The 17,551-nt window shown below is 32.3% G+C and overlaps 1 protein-coding gene across 1 annotated transcript in view; it reads right to left on the bottom strand.

Annotated features, from left to right (window-relative positions):
- The window catches only part of LOC129234335 (outer dense fiber protein 3-like protein 1), a 31,223-nt gene extending 21,909 nt beyond the window's left edge, over nucleotides 1-9,314 (bottom strand). Inside the window, exons 1-2 of the mRNA XM_054868327.1 lie at nucleotides 9,282-9,314; nucleotides 7,594-7,723 (exon numbers count right to left, since the gene is read on the bottom strand). Of these exons, the coding sequence (XP_054724302.1) occupies nucleotides 7,594-7,723; nucleotides 9,282-9,314 (163 nt within the window). The remainder of the gene's footprint in view (nucleotides 1-7,593; nucleotides 7,724-9,281) is intronic.
- Nucleotides 9,315-17,551: the final 8,237 nt, after the last annotated feature.

Below are 17,551 nucleotides of genomic sequence, written 5' to 3'. Positions count from 1 at the left end.
GCAATTTTAGTTAATCTTTCTTAGTGTTAGGTGGAAAAGCTCAGTTGGGTCGGAAAATTTTAAAAACTGACCAAAAAATTACATTTTTAGGCAGTGTTTGGTAATGTTAGGAGAACGGATAATTGGGTTTTCTCTTAGATATTTTTTTTTTCAAAAAGACATTTTATTAAATTTAAGGGATTTAGGGATCCTTCCTAAAACTTTCAGCTGTTCAAGCCTAAAAAAAGCAAATTTAGGCTGTTTAATTAGAGTAGAGGAAAGGGGATGGAGTTCTTTCCTGAAATTGTGTTCAAAATTGAAGTTAATTTCAAGCTATCTTTGGGAAGAAAGGGTTTGAGGGATCGACCTATAATATAGCTGGAAAACAAAATTTCAAGCTCTGTGAGAAGTTTAGAGAAAGAGATGAGGAGTTGAACTTTACCAGAAAAAATTCTGACTTGAAGTTTCAAATCTCAATTTTGGATTTTCACTGGAAATGTTATCGGACTATCTTTGGGGAGGGGGGGGGGGGGTACGGATTTGCTTCACAAAATGTTGGAAACTGGAATCTTCAAGACGCAATCTATCTTTAGTTCCAACTTCAGGTAAAGAGTGGGGGTTTGGATCATTTCCCCCGAATGGTGATAAACTAGGGAAATAGGTGACTATAATTTTTTTTTTTAATCGAGACTGATTAAGGATTCTCTTCGAAATTTAGTGCCTAAAATGCAATTTTAAGCAATTTTTTTCGGGGAACGCAGGAGAATGAGGTTTTTTAAATTCCCTAAGCACAAATCCTAAAAACAGTCTTTGGGGCGATATTGGACAAGATAAGAGGAAAGAATTACCATCTAGAAATTGTTTGAAAGTGTCTTTCGTCTTAAAGCTTTCGAAATTGGTGTCCTGAAAAGGTAATAATTAGTCATCCTGAACTCTTTGATCGCTTAACTTCATATCAGTTTGTCGCCCGCAAAAATTGCCGCCCGCGAAACTACAAGGAGCAAAATTAAGAGATCATGACATAAGAGAAAAAAAGATTCTTTGACTGTTCCCACGTATGCTGAGCGAAATAAATAAATTGTTAATAGAGTATAATTTGTCGAAGAACTAAAATAATTAAGTGTGGAAGAAAGACTTTAAATCTCGTTTTTAACTTTTTTCCTCTGAGTGGGAGGGAACTAAAAAGCTGTCGCCAATGTCCCGAACCAAACCCATTTCTTTTGCATCACTAAAGGTAGCTGAAAACTTTTTTATTCGAACTTAAATTTCAGAAAATTTCAGTGATAAAATTATTTAACATAATCGAAAACCCGCTAAAACTGCTTCCTGGAACTTCAATTTTTGAAAAATGTCCGTGGGTGAAATCCCGAGCCCTTCCTATAACATCATCTAAGGTGGCCTACAAATGCGTATTTTGGACTATAATTTCAAAAAATTTCTTTGGGATTGTACCTCTCCCCCTCCAACATTGTTAACGATGGGCTAAAATGTACTTTTAAGATTTCAATTTCGAAAATTTTCCGGGTGGCCTTGGAGAGTGCCTGAACTCCATCCCATACTAAACGTATCCAGCGATGGCCTACACTCACGTTTTCAACACTTCGATTTCAAGCAATCTCCAGGGGATGACTTTCGTGAACTCGCCCCCCCCCCCCCGCTCCAAAATCAGCAAAAATCGTATAAAATTACCGTTTTAGAGTTTAAAAATGTTCTACTTAAAATTGTGTTTTTAGATTAATAATAGGTAATAAATTCGAAAATTTTCCAATGGGGCTTCCTTGGACACTCCTCTTTCCTCTCTACAACATCATTAAAGACAATCAACAGTTTTCTTTAAGACTTCAGTTTTAAAAATTACATGTAGAGTGTCGCTGTAAACCCAAATTTTTCCCTTTAATTTTACTTAAGATGGGATGCAATCGCGTTTTTTAACTTCAGTTTCAAAAAATCTCCGAATAAGGAACTCTGAACCTTCTCTCTTCCAAATGTCATCAGAACTCGTTAGAAATGAGTTTTTAAAATTGAAATATCGAAAGTTTTCCGGGGGTAAGCCCCTGACCCGCCCCCCCCTTTTTTTTATATCGTCCAAAAATTGCGTTTTCAGAATCTTAAGCTAAAAACATGTAGTAATGGGATAGGCGAGGGGCAATATAAGGAAAAAAAGTGTTATAACCCTCGTAAAGCTCTAAAATCATATCCATATTTATGTATTCATGCGTGTTATAAGTCCACCTCACGTATCCATGAAGAAGTGCACAATTTTTTACTATATCATGTAAAAACGAGGATCCCTTGGAAACATTTGCTACGGGCCCCGCGCTGGCTTAATCCGGCACTGGGCAACGAGTAAAATGCTTATTTCAGTTCTCGCTCAACAATAGGTTAAAATAAATATTAATCATTTGGGAGATACAACCATCCAATGTTTAAATTAATTAATTAACAAAAACGTTTCCGATTCGATCCATCGCGCTTCGAAACCATGCTTGCCACAACTTAATTACACGCAAAACATTTGATCAAAATCGGTCCAGTCGTTTAAAAGCTTTATGGTGACAAATGTCCACAAAGAAGATTTTTATATATTAAGATGAAAAAAAAAAAAAAAAAAAATACAAGATAGAAAAAAATATTTGATTTTATTTTCTAAGTAGAAAAAATGTTTCAAGTTTGAAAAAACGCTGTTTTGAAACAAAAAAAAAAAAAAAAAAAAAATCTGTTACGAAAAAAATATTCTTATAAGATGAAATTTTTTTTTAAATAAGTTTGAAAAGAAAAAGAAATTAAAGCATCGATTTGGAAATAGACTACATGTGAATAACTCGATTAAGACTTGAAATTATTCGTTCAAGGTTGATTATTACGTCATGTACATATGTATAACTTGAATATTGCATTCGCTTTAATATGACAAAATACATTCGAAAATTTCAAAGGAAATTGAATTCACTGTTGTAAAAATAAATAAAATCGCAAGAAATATTTTTGGAAATGTGAAAATCACTATGTTTTTGGAAGAATAAATAATTGCAATGTTTAATTGATGAAAACTATTAAAAGAATAAGAACGCTTTGAAAATAATCTCCACAGTGAAATAATCATTGAAAAAACAACCAAGTTTTAAAAAAGTAATAACTATGGTTTTTTGAAAATGCTAAATGTAATGGTAGAATGATTGAGAATAGAAAAAATCAATTCTTCAACTCTGTGTGCGCGAGAAACGATTGGTTAAAACTATTTTTTTTTTTTAAACAGAAGTTTAAGAACAGAAGTTTTTTAAGTTCAAAAAAAAAAAATAATTTGATTGTTAGTTTGCATCAATATATTAAGAAAAAATTATGTCATTTGATAAGTGAAAAGAAATATTTACATTTTGTGCTTTGAAATTTATCCATGTTAAATCGATTAATTAAAATTCTACGATTTTTTTTTTAAATTAATTAGTTTTTGCGCGACCGTATTATTTTATCGCATACTACACAGCGTGTGTGTCTGATTTCATTGCAGTAAGCTTTGTAAGACATAGATAGTAAGATCACGTGATTTTTAGTTGATCAAAGCATTAATCATCTCGAATGTTCGAACGTAATGTCCAGAATGAATCAGTGTTGATAACGTGTTGATCAAGAGAGCCTTAGTTTCATTTCAATCTTTCACCTTGTTATAAGCGGACGCTGTGGAAAGGAGCTACCGACCGGACCGAAATAGCGAAGATTGTAGTTAGTTGCACTTTTTGGGTTGTTTTGATAAATCAATCCATTAATTGCAACTAGTTTCAATTCTTTGTTCGATTCACATTTATGAAAGAGTGATACAGTTCTTTTCCTAACATTAGAGGTCAGATTTTTAATATTATCTTCTTAGTATGATAAATTTGATAGAGATTGAGAATTGTTATGAGTTTTATTTTGTTGGGGATTTTCTATGAGTGTATATATTCCTGAAATGATTTGAAATTTTGTAAAAATATCTTTTTTAAGTCTTAGATGTGAAGTGGGAGTGTTTTGTTGAAAGTTTCTTTAGTTATACAAACTTGAAGCTGACTTGTATGAAATATTGCATGCGAATGAAAAAATAAATAAATAAATAAAACTGATATTTATAAATTGTATTGAACACTTTGTTAATGAAATTAGTTGGTTGTAAAGTAATAATTTAGAAAAGTTGTTAAACTCTCGTCTTCGAAAAGAACTATATTGAAAGTGTTGTATTTTGAATATATAGCGGGAACATTTTTCATCACTTCGGTAAATGAATGAAAAATAGTAAAACACGTAAGAATATGGTAAAGCAAAATAAAATATTATTGTGGGAAATGATATAGTCAAGGTGAATCTAATTCGTATTGAAAATTTTGTTTTATTCCAACAAGAGTGCTTGCATGAAAAAATAAATAAAGTAAAAATATATGCAATAAAATGATTAAGTTAAATATTAATGAAAAAATAATTATTACAGTTAATTAAATGAAATGTGATAAATTAAATGAAACTTTTGAAAAGCATATGTAGTGATGAAATGTAACTTGAGTGCGAAATTTGCTTACTGGAAAAAATTATTTAAGTTGATTTTTAAATTTAATGAAAGTATGTTAATGATAAGTGTTAATTACTACTAAGAGTAAATTTATTGCAAGTGTTGAAGAATTAATTTGGTTGGATGAAAATTAAAGACATGGTATGTATGATAATGTTTCGAAAAATTTAAGGGTTCGATTATTGTTACTAATTGTGAAACATTTCTAAATTCAAAAATATGAGAAAAAACGATAAAGTTAATACAAGCGAGAAAATAATCAAACTCCAAAATATACGAAAAAAAAATAAGCAAAAGAGCTTCAAAATAGTCTTAGACCTAAATAGAAAAAAAATAATCGAAAGCCTAAATGTATGAATGTGAAAAATATTTCAAGTCCAAAAATGCATGAAAAGAAAATCCAAGTCGGAATAAAAAATGATTAAGTTAAAAAAAAAAAAATCTTCAAAAACGACAAAGTTTAATATGTTCGAAAATAATCGAAGTTTGAAACACACGAAAATAGTCTGTCTAACAATTGTGAAAAAATAATCAAAGTTTATAGTGACGTGAAAAAAACGTTAAAGTACAAAATGTATGAAAGAATGATAGAGTTCGAAATAATTGAAAATAAACAAAATAAAAAACTATAAAGTTTGAAAAGCGCGCAAAAAAAAAAAAGATTAAGTTTGAAATGTATGAAAAAAAAAATTAAAGTTTGAAATAATTGAAAATAAACTTAGTAAGAAAAACTATGAAGTTCGAAAGGCATGCAAATAATCTAAGTTGTAAAAAATGATAAAGTATGTAATGCATGAAAAAAATCAAAGTTCGAAATATATTTTAAGTGTAAATATGCATAAAAATTCAATTGAACTCCTAAATGTATGAAAAAAATAGTTTTAGTTGGAAAAATGATAAAAGCGAGTAACACTTGTAATTAAACAAAAGATGCAAAAATAATTAAAGATCCAAATGCATTAAAAAAAATCGCGAAAAAATAATCAAAAGCCGTTAAAATAATCTAAGACCATAACGCGAAAAACTATTCGAACTCTAAAATGCATGAAAATGACCAAAATCACGAAAAATATTCCAAGTACACAAGGTAGAAAAACTATCTAAATTGCGAAAAATATTCCTAGTTCAAAAATGTATGGAAATGATCTAAGTCCGGAAAAAGGAATAAATAAAATATTGATGAAAAATAGCAATCAGAATTAATTACTTTGAAATAATAAATCATTGAATTAAATCTAAATCGCGAACGGGTTATATTTAAATAAATCTTTACTTAAGTGAAAAACTTTGTTATTATAGAAAATATTAATAATGATGATAGTTTCAAGTATGTGTTGAAATTCTATTAATGATATGCCATGAATAATACTAAAGAGTAAATTAACTGATGATTTCAAAATTAATTAAATCGTAATATTCGATGCCATGGTACAGATTCACATTAAGACCGAAAGAGTAATGGGAAATATAGTATAGTGGTAAGCATACGTTTTTGCTAACTCAAAGTTTGGGTGTTCGACTCCCGAGCCCCACACTCGGTAAAAATAAAAATAATTAAATTCGCAGAAATATTCTAAGTCTGGAAAAAAAATCAACGTCTCAATAGATGGCGCCACTAGCACTCTTAAAAGTAAAAATCAAAACAGGTTGCCATCGTAAAAGTAAAAACTTAGTGTTGCCATTCCCTAAAAACTACTCGTAAACTTTCACGACAAAGTGCGAAAACGCGGCGCGCGAAAACCCCTACGGATCCTCGCGGCGGCCCTGGGAGGCGGATCAGGAGGCGCAGGGGATCGGGAGGCGGATCTGATCCGCTGATCCACCTCCTGCAGGTGAACCCCCATTATTTACCTACTGGGGAGCTTTTTGCTAAATGTTCACAATTATTTAATCTCAGTACAACCAACTGCAGTGAAGCTACAGTACGTGTTTTCATCAAGAGCATTATTTTTTTAAGCAAAAATCTTTTCCTATTCCATACGAGAGATGATTTGTTAAGACGCAATAGACATTGAAGGGCGCACTTTTGCGTTTCAAATGATAATTGCTTGTTGGGATCTGACTTTGTACTGCTCTACAATAGGGAAGTTGCAACCTATTAAATGTTCATATTTTGGCTATTGGATATTGTTAATTGACCCTCAAAACTAAAAAATTCACCATCGCCGAGTTTTAAAACACCGTGATTGATTTTTAATGAATTTTTAAAAATGCGCTCTTCTGAAACGTCACGAGCCTACGTCACAGGGCATTAATGGGCAGCCTTCCGCCGAAGATCCCTTGTTTTCGCTAGGGACATTTTGAGCGCGCTGATATTTTTATTTTTTAGAAATTCAATAATCCTTTTGAACACACTATGGAGGCCAGATTTGTTAAAGCACAATCTAAATAATCTTTCTCAAGTAACATCAATGATGATATTCGAATATTTCCGAGAGGGATGAGAGGTTTAATGTTCCACAAACGCGAGGAGTTAAATGCGAGGAGATAAGCCTTTTACGTTTCGTCTTCGAAGTCGAATGCACTTCCTTCGGCTTCTCCCCTATCGGAAGAGCGCATGACGTCACTTCCTATGCCATTTGACGTCACAAGCGCTTGAACTTTAAAAATTAATTTAAAAAAAACTACTTATCGTATCGCAAAAATTTTTTCACCTATGATGTTCATACATGTTACTCTATCACATAAAAATAAAATTGAAAAAATCGAAAACTTCCCTCTTGGCGTATGCAATTTGAGAAAACTACTAATTCGAGTAACAAAAGCAGTCCTACCTAAATAGAACAACTTTTTCTAATTGACATTAAAATGTAATTTTTAGAAGAATAAAGTCAATCCCGCGGAATCCCGGGATCCCGCGGGATTGACTCCGAACAATACCGAAATCCCGTAGGACTGAATTCGGCGCGGGACTGGAAACTCTAATTGTAATAGTGTAGTCAAAATCGGAAAAGAATCCTCCGTCACCAAGCGAGTTTCCAAAAAAAAAAATATTTTTCGCCGCGACCCAGTTGTCGTAATTCTACCAGTCTTGAGCATCTCTAGCTTAAGGCTTAGAGTATATGATAGTAATTTACCTATTGTTGGGGGGAGATTCACAATGGCGGGACCAGGGCTGGAACTCATTGCGCCAATGGCTCCAACAGGTTTCTCAGGCTTCCATTCATCCTGACGCTTGTAGTAGCTCAAGTACTTCTCGTTTCCTGGCTGGAAGAAAAGTATAATGTTTAGTTTCCTAATGACCATTGAAAACTAAAATATCATCGTCGAGAATGTTTCGGTAATTAAAAATTTGACGATTTTTTTTTTGAGCAATCACGATTGCTTATTGTTCTCACTTGACCGTTCTTGACGTTGTGGTTCCTTTTTCAGCTTGGATCAGCGGCTCTGCAGCACCACCGCCCACCGGCCTCTGCAGGCGGCGCGGCGGCTGTCGCCTGGTATGCTGGTGGTGTCGCCAGGTAGCTATCCGCTTTTCCTGGTCAGAGGCATCCGTGTCCGGTACACACACGCCTACGTGCATACACACAGGTCTATGCATACTTACAAGCCTACACATGCATGCACGCGCACCTACGCACACACAACTATACTACACGTAACTACCCAGGAGGAGGGGCAAGCTTGGGGGACAGGAGCCGTTTCTAGAAACAATAACTCCAATGAATAGGGTCCTGTCGCAACTCGTGATTGCGAAATACATAATTTGAATTCAAAATGTCAAAATTCATTTTTTTTTTTTTTTAAATCTGCTTCAAGCTTTTGACCTGAGTTTCTGCGCGAGGAATATTATGTTTCCTTTCCAGACCCAAACAAAGAGTATGGGAGCATCCATTCGCATAGGGTTACCAAAATAAAACTATTCACGCTAAAAATGTGAGGAACATGCCGAATTCCTAATTATCAAAATATCCTAGAAAATTAAATGTTAAGTTTTAAATATAACAATACTGATTTTGGCAATACACTTGAAAAGCAGATAAAGAGCTTTGTTTTGTCTAGCTCGGCAAAGAATTTTGTAAACACGCCAAGTTTTCCATGTTATGACAGCAATTTCCCAGCAGATAATATACTTTATACACTTATTAAAGTATTACATCTATGGTGGCGGATCGTCTGAAAATTTCGATTAGGAAGCTTTTTGAGGGAATAATCGTAACGGAGAACAATTTATTCACCGGTCTAATCGAAACAAATCTCATATCTGCTTGTCAAACATTTACAGAATCAATAACTCTGTAATATTTAATGTTTAACTTTCAAATAAAACAATCCGTTAAATGAAACTAAAAGTGACATTAAAATGAATGGATATATTTATATAAACATAAATATATGTATGGATATTTATGTATATGCAACAAATAATTGCAATATACATAAAAACAACTCATTAATTGATATGAAAGATGCTTATAAAATGTAAAATAAAAGGATGAGGAGCAAAAATGGCAACAGCTATTTCAACAGCGGGAAATTTTTTCGCCAATACAGCATGTTCCGCGTTAAGATAATTTCTCCGAGTTTTACGAAAATATTTGGAGCTTCACCAAAACTTTTGTTTCTAAACATTTGAATCTTATGACAATGCAGTTCATTATTATCGCGTCTTTCAATTAGTTTGGCTGTTATATCCATCTAATTGGTAGAAAAATTGGGAATTTTTAATATTGTCCCATAGGAAACTATAACCGAAAGACTTTCAATGTTAATGTCATCATTTACATTATAAAAATTCGAACTGAAATTATTTTCTATAAATTACTTTGATAAGTCCTTTCTTATGATCTTTAGTCATACTGTTACAGATTAAAATTTTGTAAAAATCTAATTTTAAGAAACTGATGTAATTTTGGTAATACTTAAGAGGAAGTAATTATAAATAAGAAAAAACGCCCTCGCTCACTGCATCTCGTATAGAAGTTTTAAATGTTGCCACCAAACAACAATAAGTACGAAACAAATGTTACAAGGCTAAATTTAGACTAAATCATGCGAAACAAAAAGGGGTAAATTGAACACCTATGATACTTGAAACATATTATCACTCTAATTCTCTGAAAACTATATTTAAAAATAGAAAACAAGAATAAATGCCTTAAATTAGAACCCTCTGTAAGATAAAGACATGGGACTTTTCACTCCAGGGTCCCCCGTACCTACCACCATTTGTGGTTAAACCAGTTGGATAAGACCCAGAAGACAGCTCTGAATTTTTGATCCAGATCAGAAGCCGAGCAATCCCTGATCCAGCACCCTCAGAGGTATTGATTCACTTGAGGACTTGTGATCATTGTCACCATTAGTAAAGATCGTCGAAAATTTTGTTTTTAAGGCTGTAATTCTGACGAGGGGTGTTGAGGGTATTATAGCTTATCCCTTTCTCTAACATCATCAAATATAACATACAATTGCATACGTAGGACTTAAAACTTTCCGTTACGAGTTCCGAATACCGTTACTTCCAGTTTCCAGTTAAATCACATTCGATGGCCAAAAAATGCGTTTCTAACGCTTCAATTTCAAAAAATTCTCGGGGGAGTACCTCCGAAACCACCTCATTCGAAAGTCATCGAATTAAAACAGAGAAAGAAACCCATCCCATATTTTGTCAAACAGGGGGAGCGCGAAATCTTCACTTGTCACTCGCTTTACGATTTGAGAGAGTTCGGATATGTGAGGTGGGGTGATATAGTATCTTAGTTTGGCTTAGGACGTAAATAGATCTTAATCTGGCCCTATTAGCCCAGTAAATTTAAGCCGAAAATAGGTTCGATGCGCCACAAATTTATAATTAGCTGACTTTTTCAGGATTAGTTCCTGAATATGTGTAGAACAACTCCTAAAAAGTCCCTTAAGTTCCCATGTGAGCTTCTACCCAAAATGGCGGATCAAAGATGGCCGCCTAGTACTTATTGTTTTCCTTAAAACTCGGACAAAAATGAAAATTTTTCAGTTCTGAAAAATAAAAAAAAAATCTCGGCTATAGAAGTAATATTGTTTCGATGCATAACCTAAAATAACCAATAAAAAATTTCTAAAATTTACTTTGACACCAAAAACTGAAATTTCTGTGTTCTATGTAATATGCAGCTGAACACATGAACTACTAAAATAAATAATTTTTTAAATTTTTTGGGGTATTTTTTAAAAAATTATTTTTTTTTCATACATTACAATAGTTGTTATTTTGCAGTTTTAAAAAATTCAATTAAAGTCTACGTTGGATCTGATCTTTAAACGCGTTTTACTCGAAACTTAAAATAGTCCACTTTCATCCCTTTGCTTCTCACTGCCTCATATATGATCTGCAAATAGTGTTTTTTGTCTGCAAGTGCAAAATTTTCGGTGTGAAAATTCAATGCTGTTCTGTTTAGCTCTTTGAAACAACCAATAAATCGTAAAGTGACTCCAAATTCCTTTTGTAACATTAAGTGAGAATAAAAAAATAAAATAAATAATAATAATAATAATAACAATAAAAAAAACACTCACAGTCAGGGTCGGACTGGCTATGCGGGCATTTGGGCAAATACCCGGTGGGCTGCTCCAAAAGGCGCAGTTGACCGTCGTATTTTTTTTTTCTTTTTTTTTAATGTAAAATTTTATTGTTTTAATATTTCAGAAGATCTCTTTTCCCTTAATACCACACCACTCACACTACAACGTAGATCTTTTTACAAGCAAATGAGCCACATCTGCTTTTTAATCATCAGCAGCTGACCCCGCTTTAGCTGATAACGATGTAGTACAATGTACAGTACTCAACTTACATGGAACATCTTAACGTTTTTGTTTCCAAAAGTGCTTCGAGGCCCCGCCCTGTTTATGTCGGAAGATTTCCAAGAGAGTTTTATTGAACTTATTGCTTAGGGCCCTTCCACTGGACGCCGTGTTTTGAGATTTCCAGTATTCGCACAAAATAATGTTTCATTTTTAACCGACTTCAAAAAAGGAGGATATGATTTCATATTGCGGCTTTTTATGTGTGTTTTCGAATTATTCCAACACTACTAGACCGTTTGAAAAAAAAAAATTTTTGTTTGGAAGGGTATACTTCCCAGATGGTCCCCCATTGTAATTTGGTCTGGATCTGATAAGGGGTCCCGGAGAAATCCAAGAAACTTTAAATTTCATACGTCATGGTCACGTGGTGTTGCTGTGATCGGTGTATTTTCACACCTAAGCTTTTGGCTTTCTCTTGAACGATATTTAATTCTCGCGGTACATGGATGATTAATTTTCTCAACGCTGCGCCGCATGGTAGTTTTTTATTATAGGTGCTACTAATGTATTTATTACTGCGTAGCAAATCCTTAATATTTTATTTACTAATAAAAAACTTTATTTAGGCACTAAAATATAAAGTTATTTATTTAATACTCCAACTTTTAAATATATTTAGTGTTCAATTGAGGGGGAATTGAATACAGAACACTCCTCCCCCACGATTTAATTTATATTCTTTAATAATATACATTATTACTGGTATGATTTCTGAAGTTTGACCAATATTCTGGATTTACTATTTCACGATGCCGCCAGTTCAATTAGAAATTAGGGTTATATTAATTAGCAGGCTTCAAAAAAAGGAGGAGGTTCTGAACTCGTTGGATTTGTTTTTCCTTTGTACAATGTTCCATAAATACTCGAAGACACCTGTACCCAGGGGCGTGCACAGGGAGGGGGAGGGACACCTGTTGGCCCGGGCCCGAACCTGGAGGGGGCACAACATTTTTGTAACTAACGGTGAAATATAGGGGTAAACAATATGGAGAGAGGCCCGGAAAAGTCATTTGTGATAGGCTCCAAAATTTCTGTGCACGCCCCTACCTGTACCGATAAGGAAAAGTCTTTTTTTGTTTGAAACAGCATAGTTCCTCGGCGGTCTAATGTTAATCAAGTTCAGGTTTGATGAAATTGAGGAAACTCTTCAAATATCATACTCACATTTAAATGGATTTGTACTTTATTAACTTTGTATATCATCTCACTTAGTGAACCGGTTTTTATGCTTTTTTTTTTTTTTTTTTGTTTAGTGGTGGCTTTGTTTAGGGGTGGTCTAACTTAGGTTCCAAATCTTTGATTTACCCTATTTGTTCTTTAGGGAAAAGTTAAGGGTAAAACAGTAAATTTCATGCAATTTCCCTCGCAAACGATTAAATATAAAACCCATTGATAAACCAAGGCCATAAAATAAAGGTTTATACTTTCTTTACCTATAGTTAAAGAAAGTACTCAAAATATATATTATTAAGAGTAATGATAATGAAAATTTTGAATTAAGGATTCTCTGAAGCAAACATAAAATTCATTCTATTGGAATTTTTAATCTTCATCTATAGTGGGGCCATGTGAAGAAACATGCGACTTTTATCACGAGTGTTACATGACACTAATTGCGAAACATAAATTACAATTTACAATATTACAATTCTAAAATTTACAAATTTACAAATTTAAACTTAAAGCGATTTTGTTTTTAGTGACTCGTGCATTTGCTTTCGGAAAGCAAACTTTGATAAAGTTGAACAAATGATGCAGACAATTTTTTTCGTACATAGTTACGCATTTGAAAAAGCCTTTCTTCACAGTTCACGGAAGTCTCCGAGACGCTCGCCGTGTTATTTTGTTATTTACACCACTAAAAAGCAAAAAATAAATTACTTTTAAATAAAAAAAAACCGCCTTCAAAAAATACCCAGGAACTAAAAAGCAAAAAATAACTGACTACACTTACATTCTATTTCCTACCCAAACATAGAAATGAAATTTATTTTACAATTCCAATACAAAAATCAATTAAACTAAACACCGAATTATAAAATAAACACTGACTTAAATTACTATACGATGAATTATTTTAAATACATAACTAATTATATACGATCTCTTAATTTTTAATAACCTTTTGAAGTCGGGGCCCCCTATAAACTACTACCTGACGTAACTGAGTAGGTTTAGTTTCAAATACTAATTTCGCGTATAGTTAAATTAGTGTTTAATTCAGGATTAGGTGGGTCGTCAGTTACGTTATGTAGTTGCTTATAGGAGGCCCCGACTTCAAAAGGTTATTAAAAATTAAGAGATCGTATATAATTAGTTAGGTATTTAAAATAACTCATCGTATAGTAATTTAAATCAGTGTTTATTTTATAATTCGGTGTTTAGTTTAGTTGATTTTTGTACTGAAACTAAAATAAATTTCATTTCTATGTTTGGGTAGGAAATAGAATGTAAGTGTAGTCTGTTATTTTTTGCTTTTTAGTTCCTGGGTATTTTTTGAAAGCGGGTTTTTTTTTTTTTTTTTTTTTTAATTTAAAAGTAATTTATAACTCTTTGACATAAATGACGAGGACCATGTGCGTGTATATGCTTTCGTAAAATTTTTCCCAAATATGTTTTTAAGAAGTGTATTTAAATTTATTATACAACAATTGATTAGAAGTACTTTGAAATGTAAGTAAAAAGAATGGTATATTCGTATAAATATATTAATTGATTTATTATCTTAATATATAAAAATCTTCCGTGCGTACGTTTGTCACCATAAGGCTTTTAAACGACTGGACCGATTTTGACCAAATTTTTTGTATGTAATTAAGTTGTGGCAAGCATGGTTTCGAAGCGCGTTGGATCGAATCGGAAACGTTTTTGTTAATTAATTAATTTAAAAATTGGATGGTTGTATCTCCCAAATGATTAATATTTATTTTAACCTATTGTTGAGCGAGAACTGAAATAAGCATTTTACCCGTTGCCAAAGGACAATAAGAAGGCCAGCTCTGCTTTTTGTAATAAAATTTCCTACTGTGATATGTCAATAGAGGATAGATAAAACGTCGAAAGAGAGTGAGTGAAGCCTTCATTTCTTGAAAGCAACGATTTTTAGGTCCCGAGATATATTGCAAAGTGAAGTACTGGAAGGTTTACGCAAAACGTGTGTCTCTCATCGTAGTTGAACCATGTGACCGGTGCTTTAGGTTTTCCTAACTAAATTGATCAGAAAGTACCGTACCTAGCAACATTTGTTTCTCGGCTCAAATCCATCTGAGTTTTGGCACCAATGTCAAGAATACTTTAAGGATTATCTAACTAATCAGTACATTATTAAAGGAAAGGATGATGGAATTTAAAGACGGAACAAATTTTATTTTCGTCCAAATAAATTACAACAGGGTAGTTCTGTACACAAAAGATCAGTGCAGCGGAAGATCTTTATCTTTAATGGAAAAAAAAAATAGGTAATATATGAAGTTAAAAAAAAAATTTTGTTCAAAAGATCGGACCGCTAATCGGTCGGAGTTAGCTTCTCTCACTGATCGGCTGGATTACAGTAACGTGATGGCTTGGCGAGTTTGGCTATAAACAATAGAGGTGCGCGATCATTTGTTTACATTTTAAAGATACTGTTAATGAAATTTATTTTATTTTTTGTTTATTTGGCGAAATATTTCAAATCGCAAGGAATTCTTTTTCGTTTTTAAAGAGTTTTTAGTCATTTTAGTAGAAGAATGTGTTTATTTTACATCGGGAGGTGGGGGAGGGATGATGAGTAATTTTAGCTTATTCAGAGAACTGTTTTTACCTTTATCCTTTTTCTAAACGATATCCTTTCGATTGTTTTATTCTTTTTCATATGGGGGATGTTGCAGCGGGATTTCCAGTTTGTTCTAGATGGGTAGTTAGATTTTTACACTCAGTATCTGAGGATGCTTTTTATCTTTTGAGTATGACTGAAAGAACAAACCATCAAGTACGAGAGAAAAAATAGTTAATAAAACAACTGCACAGTGGGCATTAGATAAATCAAGTTGTAATAAATATACGAAATCTGACACCATAGCAGCTTAAAACATTTTTTTTTCTTTTTTTTTTTTTTGCTTCTTTTTTTCAACAGAACGGTTCAAACACTTGATGGTTTACTGAATTTTTTTAACTTTTCAATTTACAAAGTTTGAACAGAACAACGTCTGTCGGGTCCTCTAGTATTTATTATAATTATTTATTTTGTATTGTCTTGTTAAAATAATGCTTTGTTAAGATTTATTAGCTGTAGAAGTTTCTTGTTGGTGTTGTAAAAACGGTCCGTTCACTTCATTAACGCTTCTCATATATATATATATATATATATATATATATATATATATATATATATATATATATATATATATATATATATATATATATATATATATATATATATATATATATATATATAATTATTACACAGTAGAGTGCAGTGGCGGAGTGGGTTGATAGAGCTTCTGCCCCTAAAATTGTTTTTTGGATACGCCACTGGAACATGCAACATGCTATTTATTTAACTTCTTTTCTTTAGCTGGTATTTATTTCCAATGTTACGGTACATTGGATGCCTACAAATTAGCTAAACATTCTTTACTCATATCATAACTCTAGGTAAAAAAAATAATAAAAAATACATAAAAATTAATTTGAATTCTGAAATTTTAATATTTGCTTTGCTTTTGTATCATAGTTTATGATATCAGGAGCGGAAACGTTAGTATTTTTAAATGATAAATGGATGCTCTCGAAGGAATGTTTTCGTTTTTGACAAAACACATCTTTAACAAAAATGGTTTTATTGCACCAAAATATGAGTTTTGTTATTATTATTATTATTATTATTATTATTATTATTATTATTATTATTATTATTATTATTATTATTATTATTATTATTATTATTTGAGATCACTGAATTGCATTTTATTCTTTCACACTTAAAATTTTTATTACTATATTGTTGAAAGGTGTTTCTTTGTTTGGATTTTATTTTCATACTTTTGTATTTGATATCTTTGTTTCCACTTTTTATTTTTCATACTGAAAATTATCAGCTTATTTCTTTGGGGTTTTTTTATGACTCGGTCTTTCATTAAATCCCTTTAATACTTCAAAAGTACTGTTAGTTTATTTTGGGGACAGTTTTAAATAAAAAAAACTCTTAGCTTATTTTACATTAGAAATAAAATTTGTTTCCTCCTGACGTGTGTTCAGTCCTTTCTCTTCCTATTTTTTCCTACTTTTTTAAGTGATTTTCTCCTACTTTTCCTACTTTTTAAATTTTTGATTCCTTATGTCCTACTTTTTTCCCTCAAAAAACCACTTCGGGGTCTGAATAATTAAGATCTGCGTAGCTTTAATGCTGCCAGGTTAGGTTCTCCCCAACTATTGAAGTGTTTCAGTTTTATTTTCAGGAGTGTACATTAACATTTTCCATTTACTAAAGAGCATGTTTCACTGCTTCAAAAAAGAAAAAAAATGATGGTAATGATTATGGAAAAAAAAACATAGGCTTTAAGATTTGCTTGAAAACTTCTGAAAAATCAGGATTTTCAAACATTAAAGGAAATTAAATTATGAATTTTCAATTTCAGAAGTATATAAATATTTCAGGAAAAGTAAAAATATGAGAGTAAGAATTTCACTTGGATTCATCATAGTTGTGAGCGCGTGCGAACTCATTATACTTTTATCCTCATCACCCTATTTCTTAGCGTACGCCTTAGGATTACCATCCGGAGGGCTCCGAAGGCCGATGAACTCTGAATTTCAGAAAATACTCGAGCAAGAGTCCCCGAACAGACTTCTTCTTTAATATCATAAAAAAATTAAGATTTTTAAAGAACAGTTAGAAAATATTTAAATGGTATAGCCACTGAATATAAAATACTACTGAAGTTTTTAAGACCATAGTTTTGAAAAAAAAATTCACGGAATAGCCCAGCACCTCTTTCTTGTAAAATTTTTTATCATGTAAATTTTTTCTGCAATTGCGTTTTTGAAACTTCAATTTTGAAATTGGGAAGGGGGGGGGGCAGAGAATTTATTTCGATCTATTTTTTTAAAAAAATTATTGGGGGCACTCCTTGGGCTCCATCCCTTAGCCCTAACGTTAAATGGCCTATAATCGCGTTTTAAGGCTTCAATTTCTACTACTTTCGGCTGAGACAACTGCCCCCCCCCCCAAACATCAGCAAAGAAAGTCTAAAATGGCATTTTTAAACC

The sequence above is a fragment of the Uloborus diversus genome, chromosome 1 (genome assembly GCF_026930045.1).
Source record: "Uloborus diversus isolate 005 chromosome 1, Udiv.v.3.1, whole genome shotgun sequence".
In the NCBI taxonomy this organism is placed as follows: Eukaryota; Metazoa; Arthropoda; class Arachnida; order Araneae; family Uloboridae; genus Uloborus; species Uloborus diversus.
This window is presented reverse-complemented; position numbering and strand designations above follow the sequence as displayed.